The sequence below is a fragment of the Monodelphis domestica genome, chromosome 1 (assembly GCF_027887165.1).
Source record: "Monodelphis domestica isolate mMonDom1 chromosome 1, mMonDom1.pri, whole genome shotgun sequence".
NCBI classification, from domain to species: domain Eukaryota; kingdom Metazoa; phylum Chordata; class Mammalia; order Didelphimorphia; family Didelphidae; genus Monodelphis; species Monodelphis domestica.
Genome location: NC_077227.1, coordinates 429,197,166 through 429,214,440, shown reverse-complemented (window position 1 = coordinate 429,214,440; position 17,275 = coordinate 429,197,166). Strand labels below are relative to the sequence as shown.

The 17,275-nt window shown below is 44.4% G+C and overlaps 1 protein-coding gene across 2 annotated transcripts in view; it reads right to left on the bottom strand.

Annotated features, from left to right (window-relative positions):
• Positions 1-4,834: 4,834 nt before the first annotated feature.
• The window catches only part of LMX1B (LIM homeobox transcription factor 1 beta), a 196,147-nt gene continuing 183,706 nt past the window's right edge, over positions 4,835-17,275 (bottom strand). The window contains exons 6-9 of one of the 2 annotated variants that reach the window (XM_003339583.4): positions 16,545-16,622; positions 16,328-16,394; positions 13,897-14,061; positions 4,835-12,833 (exon numbers count right to left, since the gene is read on the bottom strand). In XM_003339583.4, the coding sequence (XP_003339631.1) occupies positions 12,676-12,833; positions 13,897-14,061; positions 16,328-16,394; positions 16,545-16,622 (468 nt within the window). In that variant the 3' untranslated portion in view covers positions 4,835-12,675. The remainder of the gene's footprint in view (positions 12,834-13,896; positions 14,062-16,327; positions 16,395-16,544; positions 16,623-17,275) is intronic. The other variant, XM_001366100.5, reaches the window with a different exon arrangement.

The following is a 17,275-nucleotide window of genomic DNA, read 5'->3' as shown; positions in this document are numbered from 1 at the left end:
AAAGTGATTTTCTTGAAGTCCAGTTCCAACCATGCCACTGTTCTTTTTGTAAATAAACTCCAGAGGCTCCCCATTGTCTCCAGGATCAAATATACTATTTGGTGTTCAAAGCCCTTCATAACCTAGCCCCCTCCTACCTTTCCAGCGTTCTTATATCTTACTTTTTACCATCTACCCTTCTATCCAGTAACTCCAGGCTCTTTACTATTCCATGAACAAAACACTCCAGCTCTCAGTCCTGGACATTTTCACTGCCTTTCTTCCATGCCTGGAATGATCTCCCTTCTCATTTCTGTCTACTGACTTCCCAGACTTTCTTTAAGTCCCAACTAAAATCCAATATTTGACAGGAAGCCTTTCTCAACCTCTCTTGATTCTAGTGACTTCCTTCTCTTAATTAGTTACTATTTATCTTATACATTGCTTTTATTGACTGGTTGGCACAAAGGTTTCCTCTGCATGCCTCATTACTATTTTGCTCTAAAAATTTGAGCCTACTCACTCCAGGGACTTTGAATATGTATATTTGTTGGGGGGTTGGAGGAAGAGAATTATTTCTGTAAAATTGATCCTTTTTATGTTCTCAGGAAATATTTTTTCTAAATGATTTCAGTGAAACTAAACCTGGAAAGACTTATATGATACTGAGAGAAGTGAACAAAACAAGTAGAATAATTTATAAAATAACAAAGAAGTAAGAACACTGATCAATGAAATAATCAATCATGATCCCAGAGGGCCAATGATGAAAGATATTACTCATGGACTCAGAGTAGAGAATAGGTTGTTTTTTTTTTTTAATGTGAAGAACACAGGACTTTTTTTTCTTGATTATGTATGTTTATAACAAGTGCTTAAAAAAACTTTTTCAGTGAGGGGAATGGAAGGAAGAGAAAAGCCATTTTTGCTCATTAAAAAAGGAAATTTACCTTAAAAAATAAAATGCTCTTTCTGAAAGCTAATTAAACTTAGTTGATAATTATTAAGAAGCACACTGGTAGGGAGTCATGACTTAAGAACTCCTGTTACCCCTCAAATCTTGAGGAATAATAGTAATACCCTGTAGAGTCCCCAAACCATCAGTGGGAATTTGATTTGGGAGAATGAACCTAGATTCATTGCTACATATGTGTAAATGATCATTTTATTTTTAAAAGGTGAAGAATATGACAAGAGAATTTTTATTCTGAAACTGATTCTCATCAACAAAGAACTTTGTTAGTGTGGAAATGATGGGAACTTTGAGGGGATGTAACTGTTCCTTTATTGAATTCGTGATAGAGGACATCAGCTGAGACTGATGTGTTCCCTAGATTTTAGGAGAAAAAATTGAAAAGGTTCAGAGAGAAAACTCATAGAAAGTTTTAGGCTATATTCTTTAGCGGAAATTCCCTTAGATGAGGTGGAAAACCCTCAAGAATGGAACTCTGATGATCCAAGCCAGCATTATTTTGAGGAGGAGGAAGATGATGGAGCTGCTACAATATGTGGCACATGAATTAACTTGTATTTCAAAAACACAGAAATAAAGCAAATACCAAAAACTGAGGTTGAATATTGGAGACTGTGCTAAGTTAGTCCTGTAATAAGAGTGTCAGGACCTTCAAAGATCAGAAAAAGTAGAGGCAACCAAATCAAGAGGAGAGTCAGAAGACTGCTACCTGGGCTAGATGGTATGATTCTAACTAATGATAAGGAAAAGGCTGGACTAATTTTGTTTTAGTTTTTTTTTCAGCTAATAAAATGATCTTTGGTCTGGAAAAGGGAGCAAGAGCATAGATCTAAATCTGAAAGGGAATTTGGAGGTCATCTAGCCTATTACTCATTTCACAGATGAGAAAACTGAGGCCTATGGAGGTTGATTGATTTGTTCAAGTTCATAAAGGGAGGAAATTCAGAGGTGGGATTTGAATTCAGGTCCTTTGACTCTAAAGTCAGTGATCTTTCCCTCATACCACTGGGTGTCAAAGATTAACAAAGTTAAAACTGAAGATAAATGAGGTGATTAGAAAATGCTCAACTGCTCCCAATGAATTCAAGTCACCAGTCCCAAAGGACCTGCATTCCATGGTATGGAAAGTATTGAAGGATGTGATCAATAAAATTTGAAAGATCTTGGCTATTGATAGAGATATTATAGGCCTGGAGCAAATGTCCTGATTTAAAAAGAAAAGGAAACAGCAAAGGTATAATGTAGAGGTCTACAGAGTACAAACCAAGGAACATGCTTCTAAATTGCCAGGGTACATTATTAAAGGGATAATTTGATAATATTTGGAAACAGAAACAGTGATCTCTGAAAGCCACTATACCTTTACAAGAGTTGGTTGTTTGCCTTTTTATCCGTAACTATAGGTAGATCAGGGGATGCTATAGACATGGTATACTGAGATTTCTGAAAAGCAGTTGATGGTCTCATGCTTTTCTTGAGAATGAGTTGATGAGATGTTGTCTACATATTACAGTTAGGGGGATTTGGAACAGATTGGATGTCCAGAACTAGAGAGTGCTGCTTGTCTGACCATTTCTCAGTCTCTTTCGCTGAGTCTATCTTCTAAGGCTATACCCTCTTTTCTATTGCTCTTTCCCTGAATCATCTTATTTCCAGTCCCATGGGTTTAGGTATCTGATTCCCAACATATTTACCCAGTCCTAATCTTTATCCTAAATTTCTATCCTGAAATACCCAACTGTCTGTTGGACTTTTCCATCTAGATAATGGGATCATAGTTTTTCAATTGCAAGAGATCCTAGGAACCAGCTAAGTCCAACTCCCTCATTTTATTATTTTTTAACTCCCTCATTTTAGAAATGAAAAACTGAGACCAAGAGAAATTAATAAGGGCTTTGCCCAGGGTAGCCAATGTAGTAATAATCACCAGAGTGGAAACTGAACCCAGGTATTTCTCTAGAGTCAATTCTCTTTCTGTTGTTCCATGCTGTCTCCAATGTCGAGCAGGCACTATGCCCCAAACTCAGCATGTGCAAAACCAAAATCATCATCTTTCTTCTCAAAACTCCCTTGTTTTGATGGTGGCTATGCCCACCTTCCAGTAATGCAGAACAAGTCTTAGGTGTCTTTGATGTTTCTCTTTCCTTAACTTTCCATATTTAATCACTTGGCAAGTCCTATCAATTCTTCCTTCCCAATCTATATCTCTCACTTCTTTCTCCTTAAATCACCAGCTCCTCCATTTAGATCCTTATTCACCTAGACTATCGTAGTAGCCTTCTAACTAATCTCCCTGCTTCCATTCTCTCTCTCTCCAATCCATCCTTTAAAAAGCTGATTTTGAAATAATCTACCCAAAGATCACTCCCCCACTCAAAAACCAGGAGTGACTCCTTACTGCTTCTAGTATAATAAAACTCTTTGGCTTGGCATTTATGGCTTTCCACATTTTAGAGCCATCCTGCCTACTTTTGCAATATTCCCTTTCATATGCTACATGTTCCTACCAAATTGGATGCTACTGGCTGTTCCTTGATCCTCACATACTGTCTCTTGCTTCTCTTTTTGCACAGGCCACCCCCCACATATCTGGAATATATTCCCTTATCATCTCTGCCTTTCATAATCCACATCAGGGCTCTACTAGGGTGCCACTTCCACTATGAAGTCTTCCCTAATATGCTAGCTAAGTATTCTCTCCCTCTTCAAATTTCCCTTCCTTTTCCTTTGCCCTTTTCACTTGTCTGCCTTTTATATGTGTACACCACATACCCTCTCACTGAATATAAGCAACTTGAGGGTAAGAATTGTACCTTTTCCCCCCTAATTCTCAAAGGTTTGCACATAGTAGGCCCTTAATATGTATTTTGATTGATTTGAAAGAGCAGTGATGGAAGACTGAAATTTGGGAAAGAATGAAGGGATCTAATTGGCAGGATGTCTGTGTGTCCAGTGTCCTATTGCAGGGATTCCTTTTGTGTATGGATTGAACTAGATGACCAATGAGATCCTTTCAGCTCTCAAAGTCTATAACTCCATGATCATAGGCCCCTCCCCATGATGGAGAGTTATTTCTCTCCTCCTGTCCTCCATGGTTTTAGAGTTATGGCCTTTCTATCTTGAATGATAACGATTTTCTAACCTCCTCCAAATCTCCATGGTGGGAAAGTTGTGCTGATCCCTCATGATGGAAAGTTGTTTTGCTCTTCTTTCTTCCACCTCCATGATCAAAGCTTTTCCTCTGTTCTTTCTCTCTCCATCCATAGTAGCCAGTTGTCCCGTCCTTTCTCCCTCACTCATGATGGAGAGCAGTTTTCTCCCTCCCCCCCATCCCCATGATGAAATGTTCTGTTCTCCAACCCCTATTGGAGTTGTGCTTCCTACCCCTATGATGGATGGTTGTTCTGTTTTACCCTGTTCCATAATGGAGTTATTGGACCCTCTCCTCCCCCACTTCACTCCATCTTGAATGACACAGAGTTATTCTACCCTTCTCTCCCCCCACCCCCAGCATTATGGAGAATTGTTCCATCCTTCTGCTCCATAATGGGGAATTGTTATGCCCACTTTTGAAGATAGAGAATTATTTTGTCTTCCAGGATAGAAAGTTGTTCTGTTCATTCTCCTCAACTGTGGGGGAGAATTTGTCCGACTTTTCTACATCTCCTTGTGCACCACCATTTTGGAGATTTATTTCAGACTTCCATGATGGAAGGTTGTTCTGTTCCCCGCCCCCTCCCCAATACAATGGATAATGGTTCTAGTCTCCCTTGAATGAGAGTTGTTTTGGCCCCCCATAATGGAGAGTCAGTCTCTCTTTTCTGACTTAGACCCTTTCTTGAGTCATGTCCCACCCCCAACTTCTCAAGCAGAAGTGCAAGATGCGTGTACAGGTTGGTTTATTTACAAATATACTGAAGTGTTGTCTTTTTTCCATTTTCTTTTTTTCTTTTTTGTGGGAAGAAGCGAGAGGTTATGAGCATGAGGGCCAAGAGGCCCGGACACTGTTCCCCGGCTGGACTGGGAAGGCCGGGGGTTGGAGTGGGAATAGGAAAGGGAGATGGAGTGGCAAAAGGACGTTGTAAACGCTAATAAATAACTTAACAATGACGAGTTATTAAATAAAAATGTCAGCCTATGCACACCAGAGAGAGGGTTGGGGAGCAAGGCTTCAAGGGTAGGGGGCTTGGGCAGTGAGATTCTGTACAAGTTAAACAACAGCGTCACCTCGGCTACAGGGTACACAGGAACACCTGAGACACAGAGACAGAAGGACAGAAGGAGACAGGAACAGATGGATATGTGGGAAAGAGAGAAAGCAACAGAGACAGAGATAAAGACAGAGCAGAGATGGAGACAGACACAGAAAAAAAAAGGAGACAGAGAAAGAGAAAAATAGTAACAAAGACAAGGAAAGAGACTGGGGCACAGCCAAAGGACAGAGGCCAGAGCAAGGATGAAAATCAAAATTTCCAAAATCCTAATTAACTATGAGTCCTTTTGCAGTCACTGTTTAACCCCATGAAGTGGATGTGTGTCGATATGTCTGGGCATATGCGTGTCATCTGTAGATGTGAATGTATGAGAATTCATGGCAGTATTTAAGTATGTGCTTGTGTGTTCATCAATGTGCCTGTGTATGAGTGCAAGGGCTTGTGCCTTTGTAGCCTGTGGTGTTTCTGCCCTCTCATCCAGTTCTTTCAGTGGCCCAAGGAATCTCAGACCCCTACTCCCCTGTCAGCTCAGGAGGAAACTCAATTAAGCTGTGGTCCCCTGGGCTGCTATCTTTTCTCTGGGCGTTTATCTTTTCTTTTTCTCTGAGCTGAGGGAATGGGCAGGGAGGTTGAGTCTGGCCTGGAGAAGAAGAGAAAGAACCTGGGTCAGAAGAGTCAGAATTTTGTTGGAGGGAATGGTCAGGGAAGTACTGAGAGGTGCCTTGGCTAGAGGGTCTGGAACAGGTGGGAGGTGGTACAAAGTTAGAAGCAAGGCAAGGGGGCTCAGTCTTTCGTTTACTTCCTTTCCTCTTGCTCCCTGATGGACTGTTCTTCTGGAAATGGACACTGCTCTGTCCCCATGGGGCAGGGCTCAGATGGCCAGCCACATGGGGGCAGTGGGCCTCTGGAGAAGAAGCCGGCTCAAAGGTTGCATGGAGCTACAGGCCAAAGGAGATCAGCCTTCTGGAGTTGTGGGTAGCAGATTCCAGTTCCATCCTCTAGGGCACAAGGCTTCTGTACTGTCCTTGCTAAGCCCTCTCTCATCTATGTCCCAGGCTCTTCCTCTGGATGGTGAGACAAGAAGGAAGGAGACACAGGAAGTCCTTTCACCCACATATTCTCATATCTATACTGGGGTTCCATAGACAGATCCCTAGGCTCCACTCCCCTTGCCTCCCTAGTGTAGCTCAGCATCTATACTTCAGAGGAGGCTCCCACAATTCCTCAGTGCAAATTCCTGGTTCTAGTCAGGCTGATCTCCCCACTGTCCCCCATTCTGGCCATGTTGATTTCTCTCAGTGCTTCTCAGTGGCCCCTGCAACCTATCTGTCCAGCCTTTTCCCTTACTTTCAACTCCTAACAAAAAAAAAGTTCCACCTCCTACATGAAGACTTTCCGGACTACTCTCACCCTCACTTCTATGGTACTTAGTTTTTGCGTTGCACAGCTCAGCAAGACACCCCACTGTCTTGTAACATTTGCAGATTGTTTCATATAAGGTGGTCTTGTTTTCTCAACAAGACTGTCTACCTGTAAGGGCAGAACCCATCATTTCTGCATCCCCTGAAGTACTATGGAAATACTGAGCCTATATTAGATGATCACTAGGTACCATCATTATTGGTGGAAAGGGCAATGGAATTTGAGTCAGGAGACATGAGTCTACTGACTACCAACTGGGTATTTGACCTTGGGCAAGTCTCATTCTCTTGTTGCACTCAATTTCTTCCTCTATAAAAGGAGGTTATTGAACTAGGATACTTGAAAGATCTCTCTACCTGAGAACATTTTGATTCTCTCTTCCATAATTCTGTCCTCAGGAAGAGGGGCTGAGACCCCAACATGGGCAAGAACAGGACTCTTAGAATTGGGAAAGATGTCCCTCAACCTCATACCACATGTATTCTGCCACCTCATTCTGGCACGGGCCATTCTTTGGTTGTATCTCTGAGCGGTGGCTGAGGAAAGAGTAGGTCCCTGGCTCTACTGGAACCAGAGCCAAGAATATGGTTCAGTGCAAAAAGATTTAGATTTGGAATAAGAGGACCTGAGCTCTGCTACTTTATTACCTGTGTGACTTTAGCAAGCCTCAGTTTCCTCCTTTGTAGCATGAAAGAGTTGGGCTAATTAACATCTAAAGCCCTTTCCAGCTCTAAATGCAATGATCCTAAGGATATGCCTGTAAAAAGTTGGCACTCTGATGTCCCTGATGAGTTCCCTCACAGACCTAGCTCTTATTCAAAAGATACATGAGAGTGACTCCAAGCCCCAGAATAGATCTAATCTGGCAAAGTCTTATTGTAGGGCAAGTAGCAATTAAAGTCATATTATTTAATTTGGAGCCAGAGGCTGTGTTCCTCTCCATTCAGGGTGTGCCAACAGATTTGTCCGCTCTAGCTTCTGGTTTTTTGTCCCAGGTCCATGGTATCTTCCTTGTCCAAATCACTGAGTCTCTTTTCAAGTCTTTCCTTCCTACTCTCTGTCTCCATATCTGCCTCCCTTCCAAATGGCTTCACCATGTCCCAAGTCAGGGAAGTCATCCCTAGAGAAATGTGAAGTTCTTAAGAATGACATTTTAAAGACAAAAAAAGATGGTTCCAATGAAGGAGAAAAAAGGAAATTGTCTAGAGATCAATGTGAATGCATGGGGAACTCATAAACTATTTCATTTTGAATCCCATAGAGAAGATCAAAGTGTGATAATGTTTACTAGGCTTGGAAACAGGGGACCTGGTTCTGTGGTGTACCACCTGTGTGACCTTAGGCAAGTCCTTTTACCTATCTGGGTGTTGGTTTTCTAATTTGTGGAACAAGTGGGTTGGCCTCTAAGATTCCTTTCAGCTATAAGATATATAGAATTATACAGGTTCTGTGATCCTATAACTCTCAGAAGCAAGGACAACTGAGAATGAATACAAAAGAATAACCAGTAGGATAAGGACAGAGTCACAAGTCTTAAAGCTCCAAAATGAACTAAAGCTGGAATAAAAACAAAAGAGAATGCAAAAGAGGAGTAAGGACTTTTAAAAAAGTGATGCTGGGAGCATGAAGAAGATCCAAGGTGGGGAGGATTCAAGTCTGCTCAGGAGAGAAAGGACAAGGATAATAGGTGACAAAGAGAGAGCAGAAATTACTTTACTCCTAGGAGTTTTTTTCCCTACCAAGAATAATGACTTGGGAAGAAGGCAACAAAAATGATTAGCAGAGAGTTAGAACTGAAGATGAGCAGGATGGCCAGAGATAGCCAGAGCTAAAGGATGAAATTGCAAAGTGAATAATACTGTGTAGTTGAATACTGTGTATGCTGTGTGTAATTATAATGACCAAGCTTAGCTCTAGAAAAGAAATGAGATAATGCATCTCCTGTCCCTAGCTGAACTGGGAGACTATGGAAGATAGGAAACAAGCATTCATTAGACACCTACTATGTTCCAGGCACCATGCTAAGTTCTTATAAATACTATCTCATTTGGTCCTCACAACAGTCCTGGGAGGCAGATGCTATTATCATATCCACTTTACCGTAGAGGAACTTGAGGCAGACAGAGGCAGGCGGTCTGTCCAGGTTCATACAGTTAAGCATTTGGGGCTGGATTTGAACTCAGGTTTTCCTAACCCCAGGATCAGCACACTATCTACTGTCACCTAGCTGCCTGGGTTTGTGGAACCTCATGTATACTATCAGAATAGATTGAGAAACTGGTTAGTTCTACAGAATTGTTTTTCTTCTTTTTCTTTTTTATTCCTTATTTCAAAGCCTGGGTTATTGTGTAAGAGAGTATGGAGGGACATATTCAGAAATGAAGGTGATATAAAAATAAAAGATTCCAATAAGCTTTTGAAAGACAGCATCCAGCTGTTCTCCTTGAGTTCAAGTTACAAGGCCCAGAAGACCTACATTTTGAGGTACTGTAAGACCCAAAGAATGGAATTTCTGAGCCACTGTTGGTGATGTTTTTTAACCCTCATCTTCTGTCTTAGAAGTGATACTGTGTATTGGTTCTAAGGCAGAAGAGTGGGAAGGGGTGGGCAATTAGGGTTAAGTGACTTGTCCAGGATCACATGGCTAAGAAGTGTCTGAGGCCAGATTTAAACCCAGGACCTCCCTATCCACTGAGCCATCTAGCTGTCCTGACTGTTGGTGATTTTTAAAAAGACCTTGAAGAATGAGAACGCTACACAGGTCTGGAGACAGACAAATATCCTGCTCCTAACCCCCACCCACCTTTTTTTAAGTGAAAAGGTTAGAATCTGTTAACTCCAGGGCTGTAATCTTAAATTTAATTGCTGGTAAACTTTTAGAATGCCTTAGAAAGTAAGCCCCAGGAGGGCAAGAACTATTTGTCGTTTTTTCCCCTTTGTGCCACCAGTGCTAAGCACTGTATGTATTGGGGGTACTTGATAAACATTTGCTAAATTGAGCTTTTGGAAAAGGAGGAACCAGCAAGGATTCATTGAGAATGGAGGAAGCAAAGAGGATTCATCCTGACTCTCTGGTCATACCTGACCCGCCTCATTTTCTTTTCTTTGTTTTTCTTTACAGGTTCAATAGATAGATGGATCAGGGAAATGTCATAGCTATAGTGTCCTTGGATTTTCCCCAAAACGTATGATGACAGAGATACGCCTTGGGTTTTAAAACTAAAATGAATGGATGTCAATTTGGAGAAAAGTCTCTAATGAAGTACTCTTGAGATCTGTCCTTGGCCCTTTGCCTTTTGTCATTTTCATCAGTGATCTGAATGAAGCGACAGGTGATAACGACGATTGAATTTAAAACTGGCAGAGCTGGACATCGTGTCCCAGGGTCAGTATCCTAAAAACGACCTCAGACACCTAGAACAAGGAGCCAAATCTAAAAAGGTGAAATGTGATGAAGAGAAATGCAAAGTTCTTTTTTTGGAGTTAAAAAAGATTAATTATCCAAGTGCAGGATAAGGAGAGGGGGCTGGTCAGCTCTGTGTGTGTGTGTGTGTGTGTGTGTGTGTGTGTGTGAAGACTGGTGAGGTTTATCTGACTGCAAGCTCACTATGTTGAGGACATGTTAAAGAACATAACAAATTCATCCTGAGGCTGCAGAAAGAGAAGCCCAGTGCTGAAAAAAGAGGGAGGTCAGAGCCCTCTGCTGTGATCAGACCACATGTGGGTATCGTGTTTGGTTCAAAATGCCATAGTTTAGGAGGGTCATTGACAAGCACATTCCGAGGATGGTGAACAGGATGCTGAGGGGACTGGAGACCATGCCATGTAAGGATTCACCGAAGCAACATGGGATTTTTCATCTGAGGAAGACTTGGGAAAGGGGAGGGACAGTGGTGGGCCATGATAGCTATCTTCAAGTACTTGGAGTGCTCTCATTGGAAAAGGAATTAAATACTCCTGCTTGGCAATAGATCTAGGAGTGATGGGTGGAAATTACAAAAAGGAAAATTTTAAGAAAAATGTCCTAATAAGTAGGAGGTAGTACAGTGGGGATTCCTGTTCAGAGAAGAGCTGGACTAGATATCTTTTGAAGTCTCTTCTAGTTCTGAGCTCCTGTGTCCTGTCCCCCAGGTCTCTTCCTGAAGAGTGTGTCCCTTTCTTTGTCCTCCAAGCTGACTTATCCTTCTCTGTCACTGTCTGGAAGTGTGAGGCCTGGCATGCCCAAGTCACAAGATTGGCCTCTTCTTTCTCTAGCTTTCTTTCCATGTCAAACTGGAAGAATTCAGTGAAAAATGTAAAGATTAGGTCACTGCCCTTTCCTTAGAGATGTGGCTTTCGCCTCCCTTCCCCTCTTCCTCAATCCCTTGACTCTTTGTCCCCCAACCTTCCTGAGCTCCTCTTCTTAAGACACCAGGCAGACAGGTAGAGGCTGATGGGAAGGAGTTCTGTATCTGCCTCCTAGCAAGTCCTTCTCATTGCCAAAGATCTTGGATTCCCTTCCCAGCTGTTTTTAAATTGAGTTTCTCCTTTCTGGGGAAAGGTGAGGTCATCACTCATCTCTATATAGCTCCCAACGTCCTTCTTATGGGGATATTCAGCCCCAGGGGGTCAGGAGCTTTGTTTCAGGTTTGTAAACTGGGAAAGTTGAGGCAGGGCTGAGAAAAAGGAGGAGACATTTCAGGGAAGAAGAAAGACAAAGGGAAAGATCATGTTCCTTTGGAGTGAGCCATCCAAAACCCCCATCCCATATCCCTAATGCCCTCAGGTGGCCTAGGTCAACTCCTCCTCCCACAAAGATCCTTTATCTCTGCCCATACACTGACAGGTCCCTGGGATCCCATCACCTCTTCCCCCTCTCCATCCCTATGGATTGAAGAAGGGGTGACTGTGTGGTCCAAGGGGTCCAGAAGATCTGGGCTTTAAGCCCTGCTGTACCACTCACTCCCTATGTGGTCAAGTTCCTTCTTCTCTCTGGGTCTTGGTTTCCTCTTGTGTGAAATGATGGTGGGCTGGACTATGAATTCTTGGGTCCTTTTCGGCTCTAACACACACTCTAGACCTGGTACAGAAGTCTGCCAGTCCCTAAGGGAACCAGTCCTCTCATACAATGTTTGAGGAGCCTTTTGGAGACAAGTCAGGCTTTTTTTTTTTGAGGTGAGGCTTTGTGGGAGGGGAGGGGAGAGAGGGTTTGGGCTAGGTTTATGAAGAGAGAAGGAAAAGCACCTCTGAAATGTCCCTGCTAGGAACCTTGCCCCACCTCCCATCTCTGTTCTGCCCCCGGAAAGGACAGCTGTACAGGATACAGAGCCAGTGATGTCTCCAAATGGAAAACCTAGAGAGAGAACCTGGGGACCCAGACTCTTCTGGCTCGGCATGCCAGCCTCTGCCCTGGCCAGGCCTGATCCTGGCAGGGGGAGGGAGAGGAAGAAGGAGAGATAGGAAACCAAGCCACGCGTCACAGATACGTTCACTTCTCACAGGCTAACTGGCAACTTGTCCACAATTAAGAGTTCTGGGGCATGCAGTGAGGGGCCTCTGCCGGGGGAAGGGGTTCTCTTGGGGGCAGGGCCTCTGCTGGAGGCTGGGCCACAGCAGGTGTCGTTCATGAGGGGAGGGGGTTTAAAAAAATATATCAAATTTAAGCTTCCAAAAAAAGACCGGGAACAGGAGGACGAGGACAACTGGGAGGAGAAAGAGGAAGCCCCCTGGGAAGGGTCCGAGGGCAGAGGAGAGCGTTGGAAGGGGAGGCAGAGGGGCAGGAGGCCAGTCTGTCCATGTGCCCTGCCTGGGGGTTCCTTTAGGGTGATAGTTCTCTATCGGCAAGAAAAGCCCCTGGACCCAGGCTCCTCGGTGCTCCTGTTCGGGGCAGCCCAGGTGGGAACCACAGAAGATGGGCTGGAAATCCCAGGAGCCACATGGGCTGGGCCAGGGGCTGTAGGAGCCACAGAGGCTGGGAGGGGCCAGGCCAGGACGGGCCAGGCCAGTTGAGAGGGCTGGGCACCATATGGCTGTTGAGTCTGTCTGGGCAGCTCGGCTGGCCTGCCCACCTCCTCTACCCGCTGGCCAGCCCTGGGGCTCCATTCTCTCTCAGGATGCGAAGTAGGAACTCTGCATGGAGTAGAGCCTGTCGATGGGGTTCCCTACTCGTGCCTGGAGGGAGCCCACGTCGGAGGAGCCCAGGAAACAGTCGCTCAGACTCGTTAACGAGGTATCACTGTCAATGTCGTGGAAAATGGAGTCGTTCCCTGAGGAGCAGACACTGGGTCAGAGCCTGGACCTTGGCCCCAGGGACCCCCATCCAGCAAGTATAGAACCACACGGACCCCTGGCCACCCAATCTGTATGGAGATGGTGGAAAGGACAAGATGGCCAGGGCCTGCCCTCCCAGAAGTCCCTGTACATGTGAGATTTCTTCTACTGGTCTAAGGACACCAGGAGACCTAGAGGAGGTCCTCCAGGGGCCTGTCATTTACCCCAGAGAAGTTCTAACCCAAATGAATCCCTCTTTTCTTTCTCTCATCTCCTTGTAGCCTCATGCCTCCCAACAAGGGTCCCTCCCAGGACTCCTCCAAAGTGCCAGGTTCAAGCCTCCAGCCCCAAGGAAGCCCCCAGAGCCTGTCAGGGAAGCCTGTGCAAGGGCACAGATTGGGTGAGGAGCAAGGCCAATCCTGATTTCCTTTACTGCTATCATGAATAGAGGAACTAGGTCTGCCTCACTTACTGTTGAGTTGGAATGGCTTGGTTTCTGGTAGGAATTGGGGTAGGGGAAAAGGTAGGAGGAGCTGGACCCCTGGCACTTCCTAAATTTTGCTCCTAGGTAATATTTGAGATGTGATGCTGGGGGTCGGGGGAGGAGGAGAACACTTCTCCTGAATGCCATCTCCACAGAGCAGTTTAGGATGATGGACAATGCTACAGAAACTAGTACTAGCAGCCCATCTTGTAAAAGCTGCAATTGAGATAGTCTCCAAACATGTTCCAGAGAGAGGGCTCTCTCTGGGGGCTCAAGGCAGAAGGGACATGGGGGCCCAGAGCCTTAAGGGCTTAGTCCAGAAGGGCACAGAAGAAAGGGGCCAGGGGGCCATTTCTAGATGCTAGAAAACATGGAGCCTGAGAGCCCTAATGGGGAGGTCAGAGGAATGAAGAGGGTAGGGACATGGGGCTGAGAAGCTCCAAGGGAGACTAGGGACTTGGGCCCTGGTGGGGGCCCAGGAGCTCAGGATATGCAGGACAGGGGCCATGGGGCCTGGGACCCTATGGGGGACTGGGGTACCCTGGGGCCACAGGGCAGTGGGGCTGGTGGCTTACCATAGGGGTTCATGTGGTCACCTGGCATTTGAGGAGGCGTGAGACCCTGCTGGAAAGGGTCACTGCTACCGTAGGTACTCTGTTCCATGGCGACAATGGGCTGTTGGGGTGGGGCCAGTGGTGTGTATGATGCCATCATTCCTTCCATTCGGTTCGACAGGACCTCTGTAGGGAAATGAGAAGGTTCTTCACTGCACTCAACATATACTCAAGGCCCCGTGGAAGAACCACTGGTGCAAGGCAGAGACAGTGAAACTCCATGTCAATGAGAAATCAGAGAAGAATTCTCAGGGATTTAAATAAATTGAAAGCTCCTTGAGGGGCAGGGACCATTTCACTTTTGCTTTCATATTTCCAGCATTTAGTATAATGCTTGATACATATTTGGCATTTGCTAATTTTTTAATTGATTGATAGCTGAGATTCTGCTCCCAGAACTCTGTCTCAGAGATATACTTCAGGGAGAACCAAGATCACCATTCCTGATCACTCTCTTTGCACATGGGAGCAGTCCAACAAAGCCCACCTCAGACAAGAGCTTCAGGGAAGAAGTTGCCTGTGCCTCAGCCTTGGAGCCAGAGAATCTCAGAGATGAAAGGCATCTGAGAAGGCATTTATTAGCCAAATCTGTGCCAGAACATAAATGCTCTCCCTCTACGTCCTCTCAGACAAAGATCTTAGGTAGCCTTCACTCAAAGACTTCTCAGAGATGGAGAACTCATTAGGTCCCAAGGCAGCATCTGAATAATTCTAGGTGGTAGTTTTTCCTGACATGGAACTCTACCATTTTTTCCTGCTGGTCCTAGTTTTGCTCAAGCAGCAGCTGAATCCCTCTTTCATTTGAAAAACCCTTCAGCTAATTAAAGGAGACAGCTTTAATGTTCTTTGTAAGTCTTTTCTTCTCTAGGCCTAATATCTCCCATTAACTAATTTTCATATGGTATAATCTCCAGTCCCCATTAAACTCTTCTGAACACACACTAAATGACAGTGTCCTCTCTAAAATGTGGCGCTCCTCATCAAACATAATACTCCAGATGTGGCTTAATCAGGATAGAAGACTTGCCTTTCCCTCCTTGACATTACCATCCCAGCAGCCTGTCCCAGAAGCTTTGTTGGCTGCCATTTCATACCATTGGCTCATAGTAAGCTTGAAGTTCATTAAAACTCCCAAATCTTTTTCCAAGGAAAATGTTACCCATCTATCTCTCCCACCCACCCACTCCATCCTATACTTAGGTAGTCCATTACTTGAACCCAAGTGTAGGATTTGATCTTGTTCCTGATTAAATTCACCTTATCAGGGGGCAGCTGGGTGGCTCACTGGATTGAGAGCCAGGTCCAGAGACGGGAGATCCTAGGTTCAAATGTGGCCTCAGACACTTCCCAGCTGTGTGACCCTGGACAAGTCACTTGACCCCCATTGCCTAGCCCTTACCACTCTTCTGCTTTGGAACCAATACACAGTATTTATTCCAAGACAGAAGGTAAGGGTTTAAAAAAATGATAAATAAATAAATTCACCTTATCAGATTTAGCCCACCCTTCAAACCTTGATAGTGTGGACCACACTCTATAAACCTCTCCTGTCCTCCTACCAGAGAACACCAAAATATCCATCCTAGCCAATCTGGCTTCCAGAGGCATGATCAAGAAAGGAAAGAGCTTCAAGTTTGAATTCTGAAAGTCTGGGCTTAAATTCTAGCATTGCTACTTACTAGCCATGGGACCATTTTCCTTCTATGGGCCCCATTTTCTTCAAATATAAAACAAGGGAGTGGTGGTGGATGAGCTCATGGATTCTTAACCTTTTTCGTGTGTCAGTCTGATAAAACCTGTGGACCCCCTCCTTCTAATAATGTTTTGAAATGCATAAAATCAAATGCATAGGATTACAAGAGAAACAATATTGAAACAGTTTTGAAAATATTTTTTAAAACAAGTTCATAGGCCCTGGGTTAAGAGTCCCTGGATTATATGTTCTCTAGCATTCCTTCCAACACTAAGTCCTTAGATCTTATGTTCACTTTTGGAGTCAGGGCTGGGCCCCAAACACCCTTAACACTCTTTAAGAGGCAGCCTTGTAACCCCCTATTCAGGAGGCTGACTTCCCTTTTTAAGCTTCCTAATATTGTCTTCCAGGCGAACACCGTAGACTGGACAGAACTGATCTGCAGTTGGTCCTCTTATTTCTAGGGACTGAGTGAGGTTCAGGGAAACTATATATATTTATGTATATAAATATATTTATATAAATTTACATCTATATAAATATATTTATATGTTAATATAAATATATAATTATATTTATATATACTCTGATCATGCCACCTCTCAGCCTCTGTCTTTTTTCCCAACAGAAGAGCCTTTGCCTGACTTGACATGGCCTTACTGCTACCTCACTGAGAAGCCCTACCCTTCACACACATACCTTGCCCCAGCCGCTGAGAGTTCTGCTGCTCCTGCTGCTGCTGGTGCCTCCTGGCCAGCTTCTTCATCTGCACAAGGAGAAGATAGGCCATGTCAGTGGAGATGCAGCCCTCCCCATCTCCCCACTGGTCCTGGCTGTTGGAGAAGGAGTAGGTAGAACAATAAGGGAGAGGTGGGAAGGGAAGTGAGAAGCAAAAATGAAGTGGTCGTTCACTCACCTTGGCTCTCTGGTTCTGGAACCAGACCTGGACCACACGGACGCTGAGCCCTGTTTCAGCAGCGAGGGTCTCTCTGACCTGCTCAGGGAGAGAAGAGGCACCAGTCAGCTCCCTCTATCCCCCACCCCCAAGCTATGCTTTACTTCCAAGAATGGTCTCAAGCTGACTCAGCTTCTCTCACTAGAAATAAATCTTCATCTGGAAAGAGCCAGGAAGCCATCTAGAAAAATAGCCTTAGGAAGGCACCCAGGACTTCAATCCCCCTATCAAGTGGAATATCGTCCTAGTTGGAGGCATGCATCTCGTGACCTACGAATACCAGCTTTCATTTCTATAAAGTCACTTTTGGATCGCTCTAATCGACAGGAAGTACTTCCTTAGGTCAAGCCTAAATCTTCCTCCCTTTAGCCTCCACTCATTAGTTCTAGTTCTACCCTCTTGGAACAAACAAAACAAATTGAATCCCTCTTCTCCATAAAAAAGTCTCAAATATTTGAAGATGCTGATATCATTTCCTCTTTTCTTGACTAAATACCCCCAGATTCTTGCTGAGGGAGCATCTTGTTCAACCCATAACTCAGCAAGAATCTTCTCTTTAATATTTCTTATAAGTGGCCATTCAGCCTCTAAAGATCTCCAAGAATGAGAAGACATTCTTATCTCAGGCTGCCTATTCTAAGTTTTGGCCTTGCCAAACTAGAATCACACAACTGGTATGGCTGAATCAGGAT